This window comes from Salmo salar, chromosome ssa13 (genome assembly GCF_905237065.1).
Source record: "Salmo salar chromosome ssa13, Ssal_v3.1, whole genome shotgun sequence".
NCBI classification, from domain to species: domain Eukaryota; kingdom Metazoa; phylum Chordata; class Actinopteri; order Salmoniformes; family Salmonidae; genus Salmo; species Salmo salar.
In genome coordinates, this window is record NC_059454.1 from 105,453,546 (window position 1) to 105,479,555 (window position 26,010).

General features: G+C 46.1%; 1 protein-coding gene across 10 annotated transcripts in view; it reads right to left on the reverse strand.

Moving 5' to 3' along the window:
• Nucleotides 1-26,010, reverse strand: part of LOC106568497 (probable E3 ubiquitin-protein ligase HERC1) — a 100,379-nt gene that overhangs the window by 39,272 nt on the left and 35,097 nt on the right. For 3 of the 10 annotated variants that reach the window (XM_045692611.1, XM_045692613.1, XM_045692608.1), the window contains exons 27-45: nucleotides 25,508-25,764; nucleotides 24,576-24,779; nucleotides 20,998-21,118; nucleotides 20,438-20,678; nucleotides 19,875-20,041; nucleotides 15,421-15,582; nucleotides 15,163-15,260; nucleotides 13,942-14,040; nucleotides 13,581-13,748; nucleotides 12,529-12,768; nucleotides 12,257-12,338; nucleotides 11,870-12,100; nucleotides 6,802-7,114; nucleotides 5,531-6,256; nucleotides 5,191-5,354; nucleotides 4,731-4,944; nucleotides 3,907-4,085; nucleotides 2,686-2,769; nucleotides 642-828 (exon numbers count right to left, since the gene is read on the reverse strand). In XM_045692611.1, coding sequence (XP_045548567.1) covers nucleotides 642-828; nucleotides 2,686-2,769; nucleotides 3,907-4,085; nucleotides 4,731-4,944; nucleotides 5,191-5,354; nucleotides 5,531-6,256; nucleotides 6,802-7,114; nucleotides 11,870-12,100; nucleotides 12,257-12,338; nucleotides 12,529-12,768; nucleotides 13,581-13,748; nucleotides 13,942-14,040; nucleotides 15,163-15,260; nucleotides 15,421-15,582; nucleotides 19,875-20,041; nucleotides 20,438-20,678; nucleotides 20,998-21,118; nucleotides 24,576-24,779; nucleotides 25,508-25,764 — 3,937 coding nt within the window. Of the gene's footprint in view, nucleotides 1-641; nucleotides 829-2,685; nucleotides 2,770-3,906; nucleotides 4,086-4,455; nucleotides 4,506-4,730; nucleotides 4,945-5,190; nucleotides 5,355-5,530; nucleotides 6,257-6,801; nucleotides 7,115-11,869; nucleotides 12,101-12,254; nucleotides 12,339-12,528; nucleotides 12,769-13,580; nucleotides 13,749-13,941; nucleotides 14,041-15,162; nucleotides 15,261-15,420; nucleotides 15,583-19,874; nucleotides 20,042-20,437; nucleotides 20,679-20,997; nucleotides 21,119-24,575; nucleotides 24,780-25,507; nucleotides 25,765-26,010 lie in introns of all 10 variants that reach the window. The other 7 variants (XM_045692609.1, XM_045692612.1, XM_045692610.1 and 4 more) reach the window with 7 other exon arrangements.

The following is a 26,010-nucleotide window of genomic DNA, read 5'->3' on the forward strand; positions in this document are numbered from 1 at the left end:
AATAACTCATAGCTGATTCATCGACACAGCTCTACTACCCTTAATAACTCATAGCTGATTCATCAACACAGCTCTACTACCCTTAATAACTCATAGCTGATTCATCAACACAGCTCTACTACCCTTAATAACTCATAGCTGATTCATCAACACAGCTCTACTACCCTTAATAACTCATAGCTGATTCATCAACACAGCTCTACTACCCTTAATAACTCATAGCTGATTCATCAACACAGCTCTACTACCCTTAATAACTCATAGCTGATTCATCAACACAGCTCTACTACCCTTAATAACTCATAGCTGATTCATCAACACAGCTCTACTACCCTTAATAACTCATAGCTGATTCATCAACACAGCTCTACTACCCTTAATAACTCATAGCTGATTCATCAACACAGCTCTACTACCCTTAATAACTCATAGCTGATTCATCAACACAGCTCTACTACCCTTAATAACTCATAGCTGATTCATCAACACAGCTCTACTACCCTTAATAACTCATAGCTGATTCATCAACACAGCTCTACTACCCTTAATAACTCATAGCTGATTCATCAACACAGCTCTACTACCCTTAATAACTCAAAAAAAAAAAAAAAGAAAACAAAAAGGTTGTTTCTGTGTCTGACCTTTCGTTGGGTTCGCTGGTGGGGGCCTCGGGGCACTGTACGGTCTCCGGTCCGTCAGGGGAGGGGGTTTCAGTGGTGGAGGGTCCTGCTGGCTGGCTCTCCATCTGCAGCTCCTCAGTCAGGGGGTGCTCCAACATCCAGCTAGCCAGCACCTCGATGGTCCGCGAGTCTACCTCACCAGCCACACCTGGGGTCAAAGGTCAAGGAGAGGTAAGAGATCAAGTCCAAGTGAGGGGACGCAGGCCCTTTTTTAAAAAGGGGGGATATTGCATAAAGGCAATGACAATAGAAGTCAAAGTCAATCATTTGAAAGGGACACATTATACAGAGTGTTAGATTGGAAAGTTTGTGATGTAAGTACATTCAATCCAAACTAATGTCGGGAAGAAGGACGACAGCACTAGCGAAGGAGTAAAGAAGTCAAACAAAAGTGTGAGAAATGGAGAGTGAGGGTCCTATTGAATCTAATTCAACGGCTAGGTTTATTGGATAAGAATAAAATAGAATTTGTATTGAAAACATGCACGTGCGGATTCATGTGCTTAACCAAACAGTGGTGTTTACAATTAACCTGAACTGTATATGAATCAATATCAATATCTAAAATGCTTTCTCATTATATAGTAAAAGTAGATAAAGTAGTCCAGAAACCTGGTTAACAGGGCTTAATTGAGAGGATCCAGACAGATTTGAGTGGGGTACAGTATGCCAAGGAGAGGGAACAGAAAATTACCATTTGTATCACCATGAGCCTATCATTTCACATATTTGCTGGCTGGTTTGAAAAAGTTAAATTCATGAATCACGATATATAATTTTTTGATTATAATCTAATGAAAAAATGCCTAACAACATCTATGTCTATTGTAAATCAGGAGTTGGAACCAGTTCAGGGAACAAAATCAGAAACCAGAAGAAAAAAAACATTTTTAGAGGAACGGAATCAGAACCGGAAATGAAAGTGATCTATACTGTTCTGGAACAGAACCGTTTTTAAAAAAAGAATGGGAACCAGATAATAACGTTATTTCATGTTTTAGGATTTCTTTTCCAGTCCACAAAAAAACGCAACAAAGCGCCTTCGCAAAGCCTTCACTCTGTCACTCAGAAACTTCTTCCAGTGTCTGCCTGCCAGCTGAAAATCTTTGCCAGTGTGTGTGTGCGCGTGTGCAGGTTACCTGCCTCTCCCTCTCCGAAGCATAGGCTACTGTATCCTACTGATGTAGCAGCGTGATTCAGAAATTAGAGAGAGATTTTTTAGTAGAGAAGAACGGAATTAACTTTCTTAATGCTAATTAAGGATACTATAGTTATCACGTTTCACATTGGATTTATTAACTACAAAAAGGTAAGAAGTGTTTTTAATTCTGGTGCCGCTCTGCACACACAAGCTTGTTAGCAAGCTACAGAAACTCTTGTCCAACATTAAGCCAACTCTCGGGAGTTGAAAGACATTTTAAAGTTCCTCCATAGAAGTCGCTCCTCCATAGGTATAATTCTGCAGGCCTAATTCATATAATGCATGTCATAACAAGATGCCCAGCGCTTCAAGCGAAGCCTTCTCCTCCAACCTCTCTCCCCACCAGAAAAAGTTCAGTCGCATCTCGTGCCCTACACTTGTCTGTCCATCACGCATGTAAACAACTATAGCTTGCCCGCACCATAGCAAGCTGCTCTATCCGCACTGATTGGTGAAGTAATTTAACGTCAAGCTAAATGTAAAAAAAAAAGAGGAGGGTTGAACCGGTTCAGAACGTTATTTTCCTTGTCAGAACAGTGGAATGGAATTAATAAAATAATGGTTATTTTCAGAACGAAACGATTGGAAAATAATTTTGGTTCCAACCCCTGATTGTAAAATACTAGTGTCTATACTACGACACGTTTCGATAGACCACATGCAAAGTGGAAAGACATAGGAGTAGGCCTAAAAGAAAGAAACCCAGACCCCTCTGGAAAAGCAGGAACTAGCCTACAACACAGAAAGCGGATGGAGCACAGTTACACACCACACTAAACACACAGAGCGCAGCGACAGCAATACCTGCTGCCTCCATGGCCTTGTAGATATGTCTCATAGAGAAGCCCATTTCTAGTAAGCGGACTGGGACAAACATTTGAGGCCGTTCTAGAAATTGAGGAGAAAAAAAGGTAAAAGAAAAACAAGCCAACAAATCTGTCATCGACAGTAAAATGTTTGACATGTCATCATACAATGAAGGCAACGACAACTTCCTATCGGGCTGAAATGCAAAAGTATTTCAGTAGTAATATATTGTAAATAAGTTATTTCTGTTTTTTATTTTGAATACATTTGCAAAGATGTATAAAAACCTGGTTTTGCTTTGTCATTATGGGGTATTGTGTGTAGATTTATGAGGGGAAAAAAATATTGAATCAATTTTAGAATAAGGCTGTAAAGTAACAAAATGTGGAAAAAGGGAAGGGGTCTGAATACTTTCCGAATGCATTGTAAGTAGTATTGCAGTAACAGCACTCAAAGTCCTTACAAACAAAAAAAGTTAACTTATTTTACCACAGGAAGTCCCGATATTGATTTGCAGATCAGTGTGAACTCATTGAGCAGGCTGCACCTTTCTCAAAACAATTGTCACCATCGTAAAAAATATTTGGTTTTATACAGAAAGAACTGGATGAATTCTCTATGTAGAGGGCTTCCCTGCTGTTCTATTTAGGACTGTTCATTTTCAACACAAATTCATGGTTCCATTCAAGCAATGTGAGTAGATGACAAACTGATTTCATGCATACAATCAATCAACTCTTCATATACAAATACACAAACTCTGGTTGTCAAAGCACCCATAACACAAATAACCAGCTGGACAATGAACATTAGCTGGACATGTCATTCAACATGCCATGACATGCAACAGGCAGACATAAAGTTCCCCGTGAGCAAGTATCTATCCTGTCCTGTTATTGACAGAGCGGAGTTGATCTATAGCCTGCTCTCAGATCTGTCTGCGCTGTATAGCCAACTGCTAACATATCTGGGACCAGGCTAGTTGGTCCGTGTTGCTATGTGACTGGTTCTCATCTTGAATGAGATGGGCAGCACACCATAAAAGGCTGTTTACACATGCAGATCAATTCTGATCTTTTGCCACTAATTGGTCTTTTAACCAATCAGATCAGATCTTTTGCCAATAATTGGGCAAAATATCAGAATTGGGCTGCCTGTCTAAACGCAGCCAAATTGCCTTCAATCTTCCATGTATTTCTCTACAAGCGTTTTTCTTACCCGCGCCATGGCTCCTGGCCTGAGTATTAGCGCAGGGCTCCATGAAGCTGGTCTGCTGCTCTGTGAAGCCCTCACAGGAAGACGAGGTGGCCAGGCCGAAGCCTGGGCCAGGACCGTGCAACATGGGGGGGTTATTAACCAGGCCAGCCAGGGTAGGGAACCGTGCTAACACCATCCGCCTAGAGGAAGCCAAGCCAACAACACAGTGGTAGTGGGCTGCATTTAGCACAAAGACAGCTGAGATACAGAGGCACCGCTGGTTGTGTGTTAGGACTAGAAGTTCCTGGACAGAGGGAGCCCACAGAATGGAGCACAGTGACAACAGAGGCTTCCAATTCTCTTCATAGCCTCATCATCAGAGGTAGAAAACGTTTGTTACATTTAACATGTTGGGTCCGATTGCTCCATTGAAAATGTCCAGGAAACCGCCTCATAGAGTTGAACTGTGCTGTAAGTCTGCTTGTCTTTGGGAAGCCAGCAGTTAGATCAGAACCAGGGGAGTTGCAGCAGAGCTGAAGCCTTGAGCACAGTCTCATTTCACACACTCACCACCACTCTGAGTCTTCTGTGTCTCAGACGAGCTGCCTACTGATATGGATCTGGAGCAAGAACATCAATAACCCAGGCTGTCAACGGAAAGTGTGTGCCTGCATGCGTGTGTGTGTGTGTGTGTGTGTGTGTGTGTGTGTGTGTGTGTGTGTGTACCCTGAAAAGGACTGAGAACTACTGTGATTCAGACATTAACCTTCATTAATGACTAAACGTACCATAACATAGAAATAAAATGACATAGAAATAGAATCTATGTATGGATCTGTACTCACTGCAGGAAGTTGATGGGGATGAAGGGGTTAAAGTTCTCCAGGCCATCAGCCTGAAGCGCAGAGAGCAGAGAAGCAGCCAGGTCATTGGTGGAGGACGAGGCAGAGGCTCCGTTTGATTGACCGAAGATGGCGGTGCCCTCTGACCCCGTGCTGTAGAGAGACACAGAGCTGGAAGACTTTGACAACGGCTGGGACGAGGAGTGGTGACCAGGCTCTACAGGGAGAAATTAGAGAAAATTATTTTAAATTATTATTCAGCGGCAGAAACAAGCTGAATTGCAAGAACTTGAATTTTGAACAAGTCTAAAAAACAAGAATTTCGTACCACTCGTTAAGCTTAACCTTTTACCCAATAACCCAGAGAGAAATATGAAGCCATATTCGACTAGCCAAAACAGAGGACTATACGTCTATTTTGAACATTACATTTTCTATAACTCAATAATAACAGTACTAGTACCCTTACGGTCTTTGGCTCCTTTGTCCTCCTGCAGTCTGTTGAGAGTTCCTTTGAAGATTAGGACCTGAGCTCTCTCCAGGTCTGACAGGGCAACAGTCTGTCTGATAGGGCAGGGCCGCACAGCCCACTTCACCATGCTCCGCACCATAAACTGTAGTACAGACCTAGGAACACCACCATGGAAATACTGGAATTCAACGACACAGTTATGCTAGATAGTTTTTTATTTATTTTATAAATGCTTGTTTTTAAATGTATATGTAAATGTCATTTTATTTGGGTATTTGAAAAGCACTATATGAATCATATATATACGTATTATATTCTGAATTTGTTCTACCTCATTTCAGCAGCGTTGCTGTCGTCCCCAGGGCTCAAACCAGAGTCCCCTGGCTTAGCCTGGTCAGGGCTGCTACTGGTCAGGAGGGCAGCAGTAGAGGGGTCTTGATGCTTTGGCACCAGCAGCAGGTCAGTAAACTTCCCACTGCTGAGGATGACAGCCAGGGACTTTAAGGCTCCCAGCAGGAGGTAGGAAACCCTTACAGCCCGGAGCTCCAGGGAGAAGACATCTGTCTGGGGCTTGGTCTGATGGGGGGAGGGGGTTGGTAGGGTTGGGGTTGGAGTTGGGGGGCAGGAGGACGAAGTACTACCCTCCTCTGGCTCGTCACAGGACTCTGAGAGAGCTCTAGTTGGGGACGGGTGACTGTTCCTCTCCCTCTCTCCTTCCCTCTCCTCCCTCTCCTCTGTTAGCCCTGTGCCTCGTTCAATGTCATCATCGTCCATCATGACGCGGGTGATGTCTCCATCTAGCCTGCGTTCCAGCACGCTCCGAGGGATGCTCCATCCCTCCTCTTCCTGCTCGGAGGAGCAGCTCTTCCTGGTTCTCCCTGCGCCGCCTCCTCGTCCCCGGGACTCCTCCTGCTCCTCCAGGAGGCCAGTCAGGAAGATCAGGTCTAAGAGGACAGAGGGTTTGAGGCCTCGGAATCTGCTGACGTCACACTGGGGCACGTCACAGGGCTCCAAGGAGGAGAGCGGGGTGTCGCTGGGTGACCAAGAATTCAGGAAGCTTTGGTTAGTGGTGAGAGAACCAGGACATGAAACAGATGGAGAGGGGGGGAGGGGATGAAGGAGGGAGGACAAAAAAAGAAGAGAAACAAAAAGGAAGAAAAAGGAAAGGTAAGAAGGGTGAATTAGGTAACCGAGGGAAAGACACATGATTAAAACAGAACAGAAATAAACAGAAAAGAAAGACATGCACAACAGAACATGATGGAACTGTAGAGAGACACAACAGGATGGAACTGGAGACAGACAGACATACACAACAGGATGGAACTGGAGACAGACAGACAGACAGACAGACAGACAGACAGACAGACAGACAGACAGACAGACAGACAGACAGACAGACAGACAGACAGACAGACAGACAGACAGACAGACAGACAGACAGACAGACGAGCGAGCGAGAGATGAATTAATGATACAGATATTGTAAGACATCTATTGTTGCTTTGCTATCACAAAAGTCTAGAAATAAACAGCAATGTGCATGAAAACAATTCTCTACATTTGAGTGTGTGTGTGTGTGTGCAATCTCTACTGTAATACCTGACAGAGAGGTCAGCCTCCTCCCATTGAAGCTTGGCTAGGGGGCTTCCTTCCTTCAGTACCCCCAGCAGGGTGGCCCTTCTCCCACTGGGTTTGTGCAGGCAGAGCCCCCCTGCACGGAGCCCACTGTCCACTCCTCCGATCAGGGCCAGCACCGGCCACACCTCAGAGCACAAAGCACCCAGCTGGGTCTCAGAGAGGCCTGAGGGTCCCGTCACCAAGTCCCCTGGGTCTACAGTCTCATCTCCAACACAACTCCCGACCTGCTCCTTGTTCTTCTCCCTTTCATCAATTCCCTTAGGTCTCGGGCCTGCTGGTTTTAACACCAATCAGATAAAGAAACTCATTGTTGAATAGTGACAGTTACTTTTCATCTTTTTAAGGCTACATTTACATTTTAGTCAGATATAGACTGAAGCAGAACATACAGACTTAAATCTGTGTATTCAACTAAAATAGGTACCACAACCACATCACGATCATAGCATAGTAAAAACGTCTTCAAATCCCACTAGCCTTGCAGACAATGCTGCATAGCTACAGTTAGTTTGAGCTCTTTCTCTATTCGTATTCAGGTGTGTAAATGTGTGACTTGTTTTGGTAATCAGTGGCTGTATTGGAGAGGGAGGGGTTTCATCTCTTTTCTGAGTATATATAACCAACTTCTCAGCCGCCATCTCAGCGTACTTCATTCTATATATATATATGTATATATATATATACTATATCTAGAGGACTCCTGATATCTCCAGGAGTGATTACTTGTTGTGGTCTAGTACTGTCTTTTTCCTAGCTAGGACCAACTACTTTAAGTGCTGCCTGTCTTCCCAGTAGTCTACTTTGGTGTGTGAACTGATGACTGATGACTGCTCATCATTTGCAGATAGTTGTAGACACATCAACCAGGATCAAGGGACAGGGCAATGTGTGACTTGTTTTGGTAACCATTGGCTGTATTGGAGGGGGGAGTGGTTTCACCTCTCCTAGGCAATCAGCAATTAGTACAGGGAGGTGTGCTCTCCTCGTCTGCTAGGCAATTGGCAATTAGTGTTAGTTCTTCATTCTCCACTGGTTTCGCAGTGGCAGCTGTAAGTTCTTCCCGAGTTGTTCGTGGAAGGCTCCACACCACTCTCTCAGTATATTACCTAGTTATTTATAGATTCTCATTTTGCTCTTTTTGTAGCTCTGTGTGTTTTCTATACCTGTTCGCACCTCTCCCTGTAGGCTTTACAGACGCTCCTCACCTCTCGGCTGCTACCCTTATAATTTAGTGTACCCTGCGCGCACAAACCATGGAATTCTCAGGTCTCTGGCAGCGCTTGAAACTGCTGATCTGCGATCAAGAACGCAGAGTTCATCTCAGCCTATGCTGCCCTTCAGTCTCTTTACTTGTCCCTGACAGGGATCACCCCAGAGAACACTGCTACTCCAGCTGCTCTTTCTTCATCTGATTGTTTTCTCCCATAGTCCGAGAGCATCTGGTCGTCGCAGTGGTGGCACAGGTCTACTCATTTCTCCTCAGTGGAGATTTCTTTCTCCCTCACCTGTCCATTTCCTCATTTGAATTCCACATTGTCACGTGTCCACTCACGCTTAACATTGTCATCTATCGACCACCAGGTACCCTGGGAGAGTTCCTCAATGAGATTGACACCTTGATAAGCTAATTTCCTTACGATGGCTCACCGCTCTTCGTTCTTGGCGACTTCAACCTCCCGACATCTGCCTTCGATTAATTTATTTCCACTCCTTGCCTCTTTTGACCTCACCCTTTCCCAATCCCCTCCAACTCAAAAAGCAGGCAATGAGCTTGACATAATCTTTACTAGAGGCTGCTCGCCTACTAATCTCACTGCAACCCCTCTCCAGGTCTCTGTTCTCCTACTAATCTCACTGCAACCCCCCTCCAGATCTCTGTTCTCCTACTAATCTCACTGCAACCCCTCTCCAGGTCTCTGTTCTCCTACTGATCTCACTGCAACCCCTCTCCGTTCTCCTACTGATCTCACTGTAACCCCCCTCCAGGTCTCTGTTCTCCTACTGATCTCACTGCAACCCCTCTCCGTTCTCCTACTGATCTCACTGCAACCCCCCTCCAGGTCTCTGTTCTCCTACTGATCTCACTGCAACCCCTCTCCGTTCTCCTACTGATCTCACTGTAACCCCCCTCCAGGTCTCTGTTCTCCTACTGATCTCACTGCAACCCCTCTCCAGATCTCTGTTCTCCTACTGATCTCACTGCAACCCCTCTCCGTTCTCCTACTGATCTCACTGCAACCCCTCTCCGTTCTCCTACTGATCTCACTGTAACCCCCCTCCAGGTCTCTGTTCTCCTACTGATCTCACTGCAACCCCTCTCCAGATCTCTGTTCTCCTACTGATCTCACTGCAACCCCTCTCCGTTCTCCTACTGATCTCACTGCAACCCCTCTCCGTTCTCCTACTGATCTCACTGCAACCCCCCTCCAGGTCTCTGTTCTCCTTCTAATCTCACTGTAACCCCCCTCCAGGTCTCTGTTCTCCTACTAATCTCACTGTAACCCCCCTCTAGGTCTGTTCTCCTACTAATCTCACTGCAACCCCCCTCCAGGTCCCTGTTCTCCTACTGATCTCACTGCAACCCCCCTCCAGGTCTCTGTTCTCCTACTAATCTCACTGTAACCCCCCTCTAGGTCTGTTCTCCTACTAATCTCACTGTAACCCCCCTCCAGGTCCCTGTTCTCCTACTGATCTCACTGCAACCCCTCTCCAGGTCTCAGATTACTATTTTGATTTCCTTTTCTGTCTCCCTTTCCTCCAACCCTGACCACTCAGCCGCTACCCAGATGGTCATGCGCGGACGCAATCTTCTCTCTCTCTCCCACTACTCTTTCCTCTTCTATCATCTCTCCCTTCTGCTAAATCCTTCTCCCTCCTGTCTCCTGATTCTGCCTCTTCGACACTATTCTCCTCATCCCATGATTTGCACTGTCCCCTTTCCTCCAGGTTGGCTCGATTGCGAGCTTACTGAACAGGGCTGCGGGTAGCTGAGCAAAAATGGAGGAAAACTAAACTTCCAGAGGACCTATTATCCTTTCAGTCCCTTCTCTTCCTCTGTATCCACTGCTAAAGCCACGTTCTATCACTACATTTCAAGCTTCTGCCTCTAACCATAGGAAACTCTTTTCTACTTTCTCCTCCCACCGCCTCCCGACATCCGCTACTCATTCACTCAGCCTACTGAGTCCACTGGTCTCAACTCACATAGAACTACCGTAAAGCCTTGACCTCTTTCTCCCCCTCTCTCTTGACTAGTGAGGTCTGGCCTCCTGCCATCCTCCCTTCTCTAGACTCTCTCTGGAGACCTTCTCCCATTCCTGAATTCCCTCAACTCCTCCCTGACCACTGGCTGAGTCCCCTCTGACTTCATAATGGCCCGAGTTGCTTCCCTCCTCAAGAAACCAACACTCTAATCATCTGACGTCAACAATTATAGACCTATATCCTTTTCTTTCCAAAACACTTGAGGGTGCTGTCTCTGATCAACTTTCTCATCTCAGACTGATCTTCTTGACCCTAACCAGTCAGGCTTCAAGACACGTCACTCAACCAAGACTGCTCTTCTCTGTGTCACGGAGGCTCTCCGCACTGCCAAATCTGACTCTCCTCTGTTCTCATCCTCCTAGATCTATACGTTGCCTTCAACACCGTGAACCATCAGATCCTCCTCTCCACCCTCTCAGGGCTGGGCGTCTCAGGCTCTATCAGATCCTCCTCTCCACCCTCTCAGGGCTGGGCGTCTCAGGATCTATCAGATCCTCCTCTCCACCCTCTCAGGGCTGGGCGTCTCAGGATCTATCAGATCCTCCTCTCCACCCTCTCAGGGCTGGGCGTCTCAGGATCTATCAGATCCTCCTCTCCACCCTCTCAGGGCTGGACGTCTCAGGCTCTGCACACTCCTGTATTGCATCCAACCTAGCAGGTCTCTCCTACCAGGTGACATTGAGAGGATCTGTGTCTGCACCACGTACTCTCACTACTGGTGTCCCCCAGGGCTCGGTTGTAGTCCCTCTTCACTTCTCTCTATACCCCAAGTCAGTTGGCTCCGTCATATCCTCACATGGTCTCTCCTATCATTGCTATGCGGGTGACACTTAAATATTTTTCTCCTGCCGACACCCAACTTGGATGTCGGCCCACCACATCAAGCTCAACAAGACGGAACTGCTCTTCCTTGGGGGGGGGGGAATGCCTGCTCGCTCAAATACCTCTCCATCACGGTTGACAACTCCAGTGTCACCCTCCCAGAGTGCAAAGAACATTGGCGTAACACTGGACAACACCCTGTTGTTCTCTGCAAACATCAAAGCAGTGACTCGCTCCTGCAGGTTCATGCTCTACAACATCCGTAGAGTATGACCCTACCTCACACAGGAAGTGGCACAGGTCCTAATCCAGGCACTTGTCTTCTCCCGTCTGGACTGCTGGGCTCCCCGCTTGTGCCATAAAACCCTGAAACTGATCTAGAACGCTGCAGCGCTCTTGGTTTTCAACCTTCCCAAGTTCTGTCACCTCGCTCCTGCGCACACTCCACAAAACCAAGACTGTGGTGCTTACCGACAGAACGAGAGGAACTGCCCCCCACCCCCCCACCTTCAGACTAAGCTCAAACCCTACACCCCAACCTGAGCATTCCGTTTTGCCACCGCAGGTCTCTTGGCACTCCCGCTCAGCCCAGTCCAAGCTCTTCTGTCCTGGCACCCCAATGTTGGAACCAGCTCCCCCTGAAGCTAGGACAGCAAAGTCCCTGTCCATCTCCCCGAAAACATCTGAAACCCTACCTCTTCAAACAGTATCTTAAATAATCCTCCTCATCGCGACCCCCTCCCTCAAATAAAAAAATAACAACCAGCACTTGATTGATACGTTATTGAGGAAAAATGTACTTTCTATGCCGGTGATATGTAGTTGTCCTACCTCGCTTTTTAAGATGAATGCACTAACTAAGTCACTCTGGATAAGAGCGTCTGCTAAATGACTAAAAAGCTAAATGTATCATACTGCTAAGTGTGTGCGCCCAGTGGCTGACCATGTTTGATGGTCCCCAGGCCTCCCTCCTTCATGAGCGGTCCTATGAGCTCCAGCCGGCTCTGCATGTGCTGGTTGATGTGTTGTGTCCAGTAGCCGTCACACTGGTGCAGCCTGCGGAGGAGCTGAACCGTGGCCTCCAGCAGTACTGTGGTGCGGGGGGAACACAGTGGTTCACCAGGCAGCAGGTCACTGGGCATGCCTCTCATCTGGAGGTCACACAGCGCCACCTAGGGGTAGAGCACGGTAGTGGTGAGTCCTGCTTTAGTCCATTGAAAGCAGACTGATAGTATTATGCTTGTAACTTAGTATCTTCAAAATGTTACATAGACATCTACCTTGTATTAAAAGAGCCAATTAAAGACACACACACACACACACACACACTTCTCTCCAGGGTTGCTGCTGTAGAATAACACACAAGGGTACAACTCCGTGGCCTCCACACCTTCAAAAGCCAGCTTAGGCTCCTGTCAACAAGACACAATATTAGGCATGTCCTAATGATATTCCGACGAATATCCTATGCCTGCCAGCAACAAATGTCATGGAAATGGACAATAAAAGTATTATATTGTATCGTAATAATTGCCTTTTTAAACTGAATTTAATTGGGTTGAATTGAATTCCCTTCCTCCCCAGGATGTAAAGTATACAGACCTTGTTGTTCTTGGCAAAAGAGATGGTCCTAGCCTCCATGTCCAGGATGCAGGTGATGGTGTCTCCCTGAGTGAAGGATGGCAGGGCCCGGCCCAGCTCCCCTCCGTGGTACAAACTACCGCTGTAGGCCCGGTACAGCCACATGTCTGTGGTGGTGCGGTGGTTGTAGTCCCGGATGGGCCAGCGAGACACTCCGATACAGGTGCCCTCGTTCCCTTTGTTCTCCTTGGTGATGTTGAACTGGAGGAGGGTGATGAAGAAGTGGAATTAGGAGGATACAATGTTGCCCGATTTCATGATTTAGGCAACTTAACATATGTTTTAATCATTGTGTATGTCTGACATCATTGACATTGTAGTCGAACTGTACAGAATCACGCATCCTAAATACTCAGTATGATCAAGATTACCTTGACTAACCTGTGCCCCAGCACCAGTACCCCCTGTATATAGCCTCGCTATTGTTATTTTACTGCTGCTCTTTAATTATTTGTTACTTAACTTCTTAAAGCGTTGTTGGTTAAGAGCTTGTAAGTAAGCATTTCACTGTAAGGTCTACACCTGTTATATTCTGCGCATCTGACAAATACAATTTGATTTAATTAGCGATTCTGTGCCTCACCTTGAATCCTAAAATACTACTACTCCGTACGATCAAGATTAGAGATTCTGTGCCTCACCTTGAATCCTAAAATACTACTACTCCGTACGATCAAGATTAGAGATTCTGTGCCTCACCTTGAATCCTAAAATACTACTACTCCGTACGATCAAGATTAGAGATTCTGTGCCTCACCTTGAATCCTAAAATACTACTACTCCGTACGATCAAGATTAGAGATTCTGTGCCTCACCTTGAATCCTAAAATACTACTACTCCGTACGATCAAGATTAGAGATTCTGTGCCTGACCTTGCTCAGGTCAGTCTACCGTCCATAAAAAACAGCCTGAGGTGATGGAGTGGATAGGCGGTAGCGACGAGGCCATACCCCTCCTGATCCATCTTATATTATCCTGTACATTTGACTCATTAAATAAAGTACTTTAATACCTTCCATATGAAGCAGCCGGAGTTGATGGCTGTGGTGGCGAGGCCGTACCCCTTCCCTCCTGATCCATGAGACAGGACGTTGCCGCTCTCCAACGAGCAGCAGATCAGCTTGTAGGGGTCAAAGGAGAAGTCTCCAATAGGAATAGACTCATCATCACTCCCTGGGTCCTGGAACACAGCATGAACATGTATACGCTTTTATCATAAGTGACTTAAGAGTATAGTAGGTTCCTAACCCACGATCTTACAGTAAGTTCATGACCCACGACCTTTTAAGCTACCAACTGGGATACACAGGACCACATTACTCAAACTCAACACCAAGTTCATAAAATGTCCATTATATTGTTACTGTGAATACCCTGTTGGAGCGCTCTGCTGTTTTCTCTTGGTTCTTCTTCACAGCTAAAGGCTCCTCCCACATACACACTGAGAGAAGTCCAAACAGCTGATCAACAATCTGAAGGGGAGGGAGGGGAAAAGTGGAAGACGAGAAAAAAAGTTAGTTCCATTCTTTATAACTGGCAGGTACAAACAGACAACAGAGACAGTAGAATACTCTGTGGTCTCAGACAGACAGACAGAGACAGTAGAATACTCTGTGGTCTCAGACAGACAGAGACAGTAGAATACTCTGTGGTCTCAGACAGACAGAGACAGTAGAATACTCTGTGGTCTCAGACAGTAGAATACTCTGTGGTCTCAGACAGTAGAATACTCTGTGGTCTCAGACAGTAGAATACTCTGTGGTCTCAGACAGTAGAATACTCTGTGGTCTCAGACAGTAGAATACTCTGTGGTTTCAGACAGTAGAATACTCTGTGGTTTCAGACAGACAGAGACAGTAGAATACTCTGTGGTTTCAGACACAGACAACAGAGACAGTCGAATACTCTGTGGTCTCAGACAGACAGAGACAGTCGAATACTCTGTGGTCTCAGACAAACAGAGACAGTCGAATACTCTGTGGTCTCAGACAAACAGAGACAGTAGAATACTCTGTGGTTTCAGACACAGTAGAATACTCTGTGGTTTCAGACACAGACAACAGAGACAGTAGAATACTCTGTGGTCTCAGACACAGACAACAGAGACAGTAGAATACTCTGTGGTCTCAGACACAGACAACAGAGACAGTAGAATACTCTGTGGTCTCAGACAAACAGAGACAGTCGAATACTCTGTGGTCTCAGACAAACAGACACAGTCGAATACTCTGTGGTCTCAGACAAACAGAGACAGTCGAATACTCTGTGGTCTCAGACAAACAGAGACAGTAGAATACTCTGTGGTCTCAGACAGACAGAGACAGTAGAATACTCTGTGGTCTCAGACAGACAGAGACAGTAGAATACTCTGTGGTCTCAGACAGAGACAGTAGAATACTCTGTGGTTTCAGACACAGACAACAGAGACAGTAGAATACTCTGTGGTCTCAGACAGACAGAGACAGTAGAATACTCTGTGGTCTCAGACAGACAACAGTGACAGTAGAATACTCTGTGGTCTCAAACAGACAGTGACAGTAGAATACTCTGTGGTCTCAGACAGACAGTGACAGTAGAATACTCTGTGGTCTCACCTGTTCAATCTGTGCTGTATCAGAACAGGCCGGTAACAGACCTTCCAGAATGTGGAAGGCTAGCAGTTTGGTTCTCAAGTTCCGGAATCGTGGAGAACCTAATGGAAACGTCACATCTTCATTTCAAGCAGCTGATCAAGTTATATTTGATTAAACATTTTAAAAGGCGATACAAGTGCAGAGACATGACACATCCCCACAATCTTCCGCAGTGTAAAGAGAAACAAAACGGAGTTGTTGACTGCGTTCAGCCCTTACCCGAAGAGCACTTATGTGAGATGATGGTCATGAGTGGATCGATCCACTTGATGAAGGCAGAAACTCTCTTGGTCACCCTTAGCGACAGGATACGCCTCAGGAATACCAAGAAGTCAGCGAGCTGAGACTCAATGACTCTACTGCTCCGCACCACCTCCATCCCTACAGAGAAATGTAAACTGTGAAGGTTCATCCCACCTGACATTATGTCCACTCCAGCTAACATCTCATACTGGGCCCCAACAATGGCGTTAACGAACAGTGAATACTTTATTTTACACTCAGAACACACATTAAAGTCATAACCGACCTGTTAGGTTCTCTCCCTTACTGCCCGCCCCGCCCCGCTAATGAGACGGTCTGCCCGCCCCTCCACGCTAACGAGTCCGCCTGCCCGCCCCTCCCCGCTAACGAGTCCGCCTGCCCGCCCCTCCCCGCTAACGAGTCCGCCTGCCCGCCCCTCCCGCTAACGAGTCCGCCTGCCCGCCCCTCCCGCTAACGAGTCCGCCTGCCCGCCCCTCCCCGCTAACGAGTCCGCCTGCCCGCCCCTCCCCGCTAACGAGTCCGCCTGCCCGCCCCTCCCCGCTAACGAGTCCGCCTGCCCGCCCCTCCCCGCTAACGAGTCCGCCTGCCCGCCCCTCCCCGCTAACGAGTCCGCCTGCCCGCCCCTCCCGCTAACGAGTCCGCCCGCCCGCCCCTCCCGCTAACGAGTCCGCCTGCCCGCCCCTCCCCGCTAACGAGTCCGCCCGCCCGCCCCTCCCGCTAACGAGTCCGCCCGCCCGCCCCTCCCCGCTAACGAGTCCGCCCGCCCGCCCCTCCCGCTAACGAGTCCGCCTGCCCGCCCCTCCCCGCTAACGAGTCCGTCTGCCCGCCCCTCCCGCTAACGAGTCCGTCTGCCCGCCCCTCCCCGCTAACGAGTCCGCCTGCCCCGCCCCTCCCCGCTAATGAGTCAGTGTGCCCCGCCCCGCTAACGAGTCTGCCCGCCCCTCCCCGCTAACGAGTCCGTCTGCCCCGCCCCGCTAACGAGTCTGCCCGCCCCTCCCCGATAATGAGTCCGCCTGCCCGCCCCTCCCCTGCTAATGAGTGTCTGCCCGCCCCGCTAATGAGTCCGTCTGCCCCGCCCCTCCCCGCTAACGAGTCCGTCTGCCCCGCCCCTCCCCGCTAACGAGTCTGTCTGCCCCTCCCCACTAACGAGTCCGCCTGCCTCCCCACTAATGAACTAGACAAGGTTACTAACGTGTGTGAACTGGATGAAATTTATCAAACAGCAGAGAGAGGGTTCAGTATGTCTGTTTCTCTCCCTCTCTGTGTTCATGGATTTGTTGCAATCAGGGTTGGGGTCACTTCCATTTCAATTCAGTCAATTTAGGAAAACAATTCAGGAAGTGAACAGAAAGTAAACTGAAAACATTATACAACGGGGCTTACCCTGTCCTGTTGGTGTCATGACAGCAACACTTATTCATTAGTCATTATTGTACTTATCAATGTTTTGGATGAGAACTGTTTGTTTCTGTTCCTCTCTCTCCGTCTGTAGCTTCTGGGTCTGCTGGAATAAGGACCCGAACTACAGCAATCAGGCTGGCTTTGTAGAGCCTGTCCCGAATTGCACGATCATGTGAATGTGTGTATTGGAAGACACCATGTCAGTATCGATGGGGTTATGTAAATGTATTATATTGTGCTATATAGTATTATGATAAACCGATCGCAAAGGTTAAATGAAGATAATTCATGATATGTTTAGCTGACTGATAAATGTAGGCTTTGATGTTTGTAATGGCTTAATTCATTCATGAGTTTGGTATGATCTGGTGGGAGGGGCTTCCCCTACAAAAAGAGCCTCTCAGATCAAGAGGGAACCTTTTTCATTGAGCTGTTGATGGAGCAGCACTGTTTAGCTGTCCCCATAATGTATACTTTAGTGCCAGTACTGTTTAGCTGTCCCCATAATGTATACTTTAGTGGCAGTACTGTTTAGCTGTCCCCATAATGTATACTTTAGTGCCAGTACTGTTTAGCTGTCCCCATAATGTATACTTTAGTGGCAGCATTGTTTAGCTGTCCCCATAATGTATACTTTAGTGCCAGTACTGTTTAGCTGTCCCCATAATGTATACTTTAGTGGCAGTACTGTTTAGCTGTCCCCATAATGTATACTTTAGTGCCAGTACTGTTTAGCTGTCCCCATAATGTATACTTTAGTGCCAGTACTGTTTAGCTGTCCCCATAATGTATACTTTAGTGGCAGTACTGTTTAGCTGTCCCCATAATGTATACTTTAGTGGCAGTACTGTTTAGCTGTCCCCATAATGTATACTTTAGTGGCAGTACTGTTTAGCTGTCCCCATAATGTATACTTTAGTGGCAGCACTGTTTAGCTGTCCCCATAATGTATACTTTAGTGGCAGCACTGTTTAGCTGTCCCCATAATGTATACTTTAGTGCCAGTACTGTTTAGCTGTCCCCATAATGTATACTTTAGTGGCAGCATTGTTTAGCTGTCCCCATAATGTATACTTTAGTGGCAGTACTGTTTAGCTGTCCCCATAATGTATACTTTAGTGGCAGCATTGTTTAGCTGTCCCCATAATGTATACTTTAGTGGCAGCATTGTTTAGCTGTCCCCATAATGTATACTTTAGTGGCAGTACTGTTTAGCTGTCCCCATAATGTATACTTTAGTGGCAGTACTGTTTAGCTGTCCCCATAATGTATACTTTAGTGGCAGCATTGTTTAGCTGTCCCCATAATGTATACTTTAGTGGCAGTACTGTTTAGCTGTCCCCATAATGTATACTTTAGTGCCAGTACTGTTTAGCTGTCCCCATAATGTATACTTTAGTGCCAGTACTGTTTAGCTGTCCCCATAATGTATACTTTAGTGCCAGTACTGTTTAGCTGTCCCCATAATGTATACTTTAGTGGCAGTACTGTTTAGCTGTCCCCATAATGTATACTTTAGTGCCAGTACTGTTTAGCTGTCCCCATAATGTATACTTTAGTGGCAGTACTGTTTAGCTGTCCCCATAATGTATACTTTAGTGCCAGTACTGTTTAGCTGTCCCCATAATGTATACTTTAGTGGCAGTACTGTTTAGCTGTCCCCATAATGCATACTTTAGTGGCAGCACTGTTTAGCTGTCCCCATAATGTATACTTTAGTGGCAGTACTGTTTAGCTGTCCCCATAATGTATACTTTAGTGGCAGCACTGTTTAGCTGTCCCCATAATGCATACTTTAGTGGCAGCACTGTTTAGCTGTCCCCATAATGTATACTTTAGTGGCAGTACTGTTTAGCTGTCCCCATAATGTATACTTTAGTGGCAGTACTGTTTAGCTGTCCCCATAATGTATACTTTAGTGGCAGCATTGTTTAGCTGTCCCCATAATGTATACTTTAGTGGCAGCACTGTTTAGCTGTCCCCATAATGTATACTTTAGTGGCAGTATTGTTTAGCTGTCCCCATAATGTATACTTTAGTGCCAGTACTGTTTAGCTGTCCCCATAATGCATACTTTAGTGCCAGTACTGTTTAGCTGTCCCCATAATGTATACTTTAGTGGCAGCACTGTTTAGCTGTCCCCATAATGTATACTTTAGTGGCAGTACTGTTTAGCTGTCCCCATAATGTATACTTTAGTGGCAGTACTGTTTAGCTGTCCCCATAATGTATACTTTAGTGGCAGCATTGTTTAGCTGTCCCCATAATGTATACTTTAGTGGCAGTACTGTTTAGCTGTCCCCATAATGTATACTTTAGTGGCAGCACTGTTTAGCTGTCCCCATAATGTATACTTTAGTGGCAGCATTGTTTAGCTGTCCCCATAATGTATACTTTAGTGGCAGTATTGTTTAGCTGTCCCCATAATGTATACTTTAGTGCCAGTACTGATTAGCTGTGCCCATAATGTATACTTTAGTGGCAGTATTGTTTAGCTGTCCCCATAATGTATACTTTAGTGGCAGTACTGTTTAGCTGTCCCCATAATGTATAATTTAGTGGCAGTACTGTTTAGCTGTCCCCATAATGTATAATTTAGTGGCAGTATTGTTTAGCTGTCCCCATAATGTATACTTTAGTGGCAGTACTGTTTAGCTGTCCCCATAATGTATACTTTAGTGGCAGCATTGTTTAGCTGTCCCCATAATGTATACTTTAGTGGCAGCATTGTTTAGCTGTCCCCATAATGTATACTTTAGTGGCAGTACAATTCTTCTTTCAGAATCACTATGTAAATAAACCCTTGCACAGAAGTGCTTTTGCGGCTCTGCCATTGTTATATTTGGTAGAGGTCAAGGTTAATATAGGCTTAAGTTTCGGTTCATGTTTTTCAGTTTAGCCTTCTGGACTACTCTACGCGACCTATGATGTCTATGATGTCCTATGTTGTCCATGGAATTTAAAGGCCTAAGTAAAAGTAAGTATTTTCCCCTCTAACGTTGCCTCACCCTCTATCCGAATCCTCTTGGTGGAGGTGTCCTGGTCTGCTTCCTCTGCTGCTGTGTTCTCCAGCGCCTCCTGCTGGTGGACCATGTGTAACAGACTCTGGAGCTGCTCACGCATCACATCCAGCAGGGCCTGAGACACGTCCAGAGGCAGGGAGTCCTCACACAAACTGGGGACAGAACACACGCACGCACACACACACACACACACACACACACACACACACACACACACACACACACACACACACACACACACACACACACACACACACACACACACACACACACACACACACAGAGGTGGACTTCAGTTAGGCAGCAGGTAGTCTAGACGTTAGAGAAGCCAGGTCTGCAACTAGAAGGTCGCTGGTTAAATAAATACATCTGGTGGGATTCTAAGTGTCCTAGATGCCATATCCTGCTGTTGTGCACTAAGCAAGGCAGCTATATAATGATCAGCGATGGCCAGCAGGCCAGCTCGACAGCTCTACTCGGCAGCATTCTCACCTGGCGTCCTAGTTCCTTTCCTAGTTCCTTTCCTCATCCCTGTCGAGTCTACTCACCTAGCAGCGATGGCCAGTATCTGCAGTAGGCGGGCACAGGCCAGTTTTACGGCTCCATTCAGCAGCATGCTTCCTGACACAGAGGCTGCTAGCCAGCGCTGGTTCATCAGAACACACGTGTTGTCTGTCAGCAACGACAGGATCTCCAGGATGCCAGACTTACAGACCACCACCAGATCTACTGGCTGGTAGTGGAAATTCAAGGCAAACACTGTGGCCAACAGCAGGGGCTGGTAGGAGCCTGAGAGAGGGAGGGAATACAAAAAGTGTTCAAGTCTGGGGACACTCACTGCTAGCCTGATCTCAGACCTGTTTATGCTGTGGAGGCAACTCCTATGATCGAGATGGTAAGACAGCACAAACATATCTGGGATCAGGCAAGGGGAAATCACTGTCAGGGATGGAGATATGAATGTATGGAAGCAGACCCTGGAATCGTGTTACTGTAGCCAGATCTGTTTGTGCCGTCTTGCCAATGGCCAAAAGAGTTGGCTATACGGAAACAAACAGATCTTGAACCAGTCTAAAGTAAATGTGTCATATAGTATTTGGACCCCAACCTGTCTGTTCCCTCTCCAGGAGGACCTTCTGTCTCAGGACTCGGACCACCTGCTGGTAGAGGGTGTGGGCAGCAGACTGCAGCTCTCTCTGGGTAAACATAGACGCTGACTGGGTCCCAGACTGGGGACAGAAAGACATCGGTATAACATTAAAATACTACACAATCAACTTGAAATGACTATTGCCACCTGGCAGAGCTAGACCTCAGCAGTTGAGTAGTTAGCACGTGCCAGTGAGTCATCTTATCCTTGTCAGCACACAGTAAAGACTTACTTTTCTACATGTGATGGGTCCCCTTACCCCTTCCTTAATGCATTGTTCATACCACCAGCATCAACTTTTTAATATTTTTTTTAATTTAACCTTTATTTAACTTGGCAAGTCAGTAAAGAACAAATTGTTATTTACAATGACGGCCTACCGGGGAACAGTGGGTTAACTGCCTTGTTCAGGCGAACAGTGGGTTAACTGCCTTGTTCAGGGGAACAGTGGGTTAACTGCCTTGTTCAGGGGCAGAAGGACAGATTTTTACTTTGTCAGCTCGGGGATTTGATCCAGCAACTTTTCGGTTACTGGCCCAACGCTCTAACCACTAGGCTACCTGCCGCCCCAACTTGTTCGTGTTTGCTCAAGTAATTACTATTTACTACTATGGTGGGTGTCCCTGTGCAGTGATGATATATGTTTTCATACCCTACAATACTCATCTCATATGTTCAGTGAGGGAAAAAAGTATTTGATCCCCTGCTGATTTTGTACGTTTGCCCACTTACAAAGAAATGATCAGTCTATAATTTTAATGGGAGGTTTATTTGAACAGTGAGACAGAATAACAACAAAAAAAACTGAAAAACGCAGAAAAATGTTATAAATTGATTAGCATTTTAATGAGGGAAATAAGTATTTGACCCCTCTGCAAAACATGACTTAGTACTTGGTGGCAAAACCCTTGTTGGCAATCACAGAGGTCAGACGTTTCTTGTAGTTGGCCACCAGGTTTGCACACATCTCAGGAGGGATTTTGTCCCACTCCTCTTTGCAGATCTTCTCCAAGTCATTAAGGTTTCGAGGCTGACGTTTGGCAACTCGAACCTTCAGCTCCCTCCACAGATTTTCTATGGGATTAAGGTCTGGAGACTGGCTAGGCCACTCCAGGACCTTAATGTGCTTCTTCTTGAGCCACTCCTTTGTTGCCTTGGCCGTGTGTTTTGGGTCATTGTCATGCTGGAATACCCATCCACGACCCATTTTCAATGCCCTGGCTGAGGGAAGGAGGTTCTCACCCAAGATTTGACGGTACATGGCCCCGTCCATCGTCCCTTTGATGCGGTGAAGTTGTCCTGTCCCCTTAGCAGAAAAACACCCCCAAAGCATAATGTTTCCACCTCCATGTTTGACGGTGGAGAGGGTGTTCTTGGGGTCATAGGCAGCATTCCTCCTCCTCCAAACACGGCGAGTTGAGTTGATGCCAAAGATCTCCAATTTGGTCTCATCTGACCACAACACTTTCACCCAGTTGTCCTCTGAATCATGCAGATGTTCATTGGCAAACTTCAGACGTGCATGTATATGTGCTTACTTGAGCAGGGGGACCTTGCGGGCGCTGCAGGATTTCAGTCCTTCACAGCGTAGTGTGTTACCAATTGTTTTCTTGGTGACTATGGTCCCAGCTGCCTTGAGATCATTGACAAGATCCTCCCGTGTAGTTCTGGGCTGATTCCTCTCCGTTCTCATTATCATTGCAACTCCACGAGGTGAGATCTTGCATGGAGCCCCAGGCTGAGGGGCGATGGTCTTGTAGCCCATTCCAGCCTTATGTAGGTCTACAATCTTGTCCCTGACATCCTTGGAGAGCTCTTTGGTCTTGGCCATGGTGGAGAGTTTGGAATCTGATTGATTGATTGATTGCTTCTGTGGACAGGTGTCTTTTTTACAGGTAACAAGCTGCGGTTAGGATCACTCCCTTTAAGAGTGTGCTCCTAATCTCAGCTCGTTACCTGTATAAAAGACACCTGGGAGCCAGAAATCTTTCTGATTGAGAGGGGGTCAAATACTTATTTCCCTCATTAAAATGCAAATCAATTTATGACATGCGTTTTTCTGGATTTTTTTGTTGTTATTCTGTCTCTCACCGTTCAAATAAACCTACCATTAAAATGATAAACTGATCATTTCTTTGTCAGTGGGCAAACAAACAAAATCAGCAGGGGATCAAATACTTTTTTCCCCTCACTGTATATACTGTACTCCATACCATCTATCACATCTTGCCTACGCCGTTCGGCCATCACTCATTTATATATTTTTACGTACATATTCGTATTCATTCCTTTCCACTTGTGTGTACAAGGCAGTTGTTGTGGAATTGGTAGATATCACTGCATGGTTGGAACTAGAAGCACAAGCTTTTCGCTACACTTGCATTAACACCTGCTAACCATGTGTATGTGACAAATACATTTGATTTGATGATATGTAACTGAATTTACAGTGTAGTGGTTCATCTGGTCTAACTTACAGTGTAGTGGTTCATCTGGTCTAATTTACAGTGCAGTGGTTCATCTGGTCTAACTTACAGTGTAGTGGTTCATCTGGTCTAATTTACAGTGCAGTGGTTCATCTGGTCTACCTTACAGTGTAGTGGTTCATCTGGTCTAATTTACAGTGTAGTGGTTAATCTGGTCTACCTTACAGTGTAGTGGTTCATCTGGTCTAATTTACAGTGCAGTGGTTCATCTGGTCTAATTTACAGTGTAGTGGTTCATCTGGTCTAATTTACAGTGTAGTGGTTCATCTGGTCTACCTTACAGTGTAGTGGTTCATCTGGTCTAATTTACAGTGCAGTGGTTAATCTGGTCTAATTTACAGTGTAGTGGTTCATCTGGTCTAATTTACAGTGTAGTGGTTCATCTGGTCAACCTTACAGTGTAGTGGTTCGTCTAATTTACAGTGCAGTGGTTCATCTGGCCTACCTTACAGTGTAGTGGTTCGTCTAACTTACAGTGTAGTGGTTCATCTGGTCTACCTTACAGTGTAGTGGTTCATCTGGTCTACCTTACAGTGTAGTGGTTCGTCTAACTTACAGTGTAGTGGTTCATCTGGTCTAATTTACAGTGCAGTGGTTCATCTGGTCTACCTTACAGTGTAGTGGTTCATCTGGTCTAACTTACAGTGTAGTGGTTCATCTGGTCTAATTTACAGTGCAGTGGTTCATCTGGTCTAATTTACAGTGTAGTGGTTCATCTGGTCTAATTTACAGTGCAGTGGTTCATCTGGTCTACCTTACAGTGTAGTGGTTCATCTGGTCTAACTTACAGTGTAGTGGTTCATCTGGTCTAATTTACAGTGCAGTGGTTCATCTGGTCTAACTTACAGTGCAGTGGTTCATCTGGTCAACCTTACAGTGCAGTGGTTCATCTGGTCTAACTTACAGTGCAGTGGTTCATCTGGTCTAATTTACAGTGCAGTGGTTCATCTGGTCTAATTTACAGTGCAGTGGTTCATCTGGTCTAATTTACAGTGCAGTGGTTCATCTGGTCTAACCTTACAGTGTAGTGGTTCATCTGGTCTAACTTACAGTGTAGTGGTTCATCTGGTCGTTGTCTCCAGACTGGCAGCCTGTGATAGGTGTCCCCAGTCCGAAGCAGCCAGACAGGAACTGCAGCTGAACAGATCGTAACAAGCCAGGGAACCGCAGGGGAGGAGAGGAGCCTGAACCACTACTCTTCTCCTCCATCTCAGACAGGAAGGAAGAGATCTGACACAACGCCTCCAGACGGACCTGAGCACAGGAGAACCACAGTGTTTTACTAACATTATTGTAACCCTCCATGTTGAATGACCTGAGCACAGGAGAAGCATAGAGAAACACAGTGTTTTACTAACATTATTGTAACCCTCCATGTTGAATGAACGGACGACTACTGTTGTTTTGTAAAAGAGAATGCGTTCTCAATAAATGGTTAAAATAAAATAAAAATCTTATATTCAAGTCTTTGATAATGATTCTACAATGCTGCAGTAGGGAAAATAGACCCACCACTAGCGCAGTCACTAAAAGAAGGTATTTAGTTTCTAGGGCTGGGAATTGCTAGGGACCTTACGATATATAAAAAATACTTAGGTGCCGATATGTATTGCGATTCTCACAATTTTATGTTTGTTTGGTACAATTCTGCAATTTTATTTATTACAATTTAATTCCAAACATATTGATCACTAAGTCTGCTGCAGAGAAACAAGATAGAGCATGGAGTTTTGATCAGCCAAGGAAATAAGTGCTGAAAACATATTAGCTCGCTATTTAAAAACAAGATGGAAAACAAGCAATGGGATGAGAAATATTGGCGTCTTGGCGCCGGTACAGCCAACTAGCTCTAGCTAACGCTACCTACAGTAGTTTATTTATTATTTTTGACTAAATGAATACTTGCAGGCAAATATCGATAATAATATTGTCCAAAAATAATATTGCGATGTGTAACTGTATCGATTTTTATCAATTCTTACCTCTGCCCTCTGCTGTTGTTGGTACATGGCCAGTGTGATGGCCTTGGGGTCTGCCTGGCTGCCTGCCTCTCTCTCCAGTAACGAGGAGGGCGGGGTCGGACGGAGCAGGCTCCCACACAGGAAGTGAAAGACCTGGCTGAGCACGCTGGGCGAGCTGCCTGCCCCGCCCTGGCACATGGAGCTGGTAGTGGGGCTGATGCACTGGCGTAACCGCTCCCACGCATCCTTCATGATGCCCAGGGAACACAGTGGTAGACCTGAGTCAGGGTCAGAGGACCAGGGGTTATATAGTTGACCTCTCATTCATCAATCAATCAAATGTGATTATAAAGCCCTTTCTACATCATCGGTTGTCACAAAAGTGCTTTACAGAAACCGGGACCTAGACCTCTCATTCCATCTTCTATTGTGTGATATCATTTGGGGATTGCTGTGACGGGTTGTGTGTGTGTGTGTGTGTGTGTGTGTGTGTGTGTGTGTGTGTGTGTGTGTGTGTGTGTGTG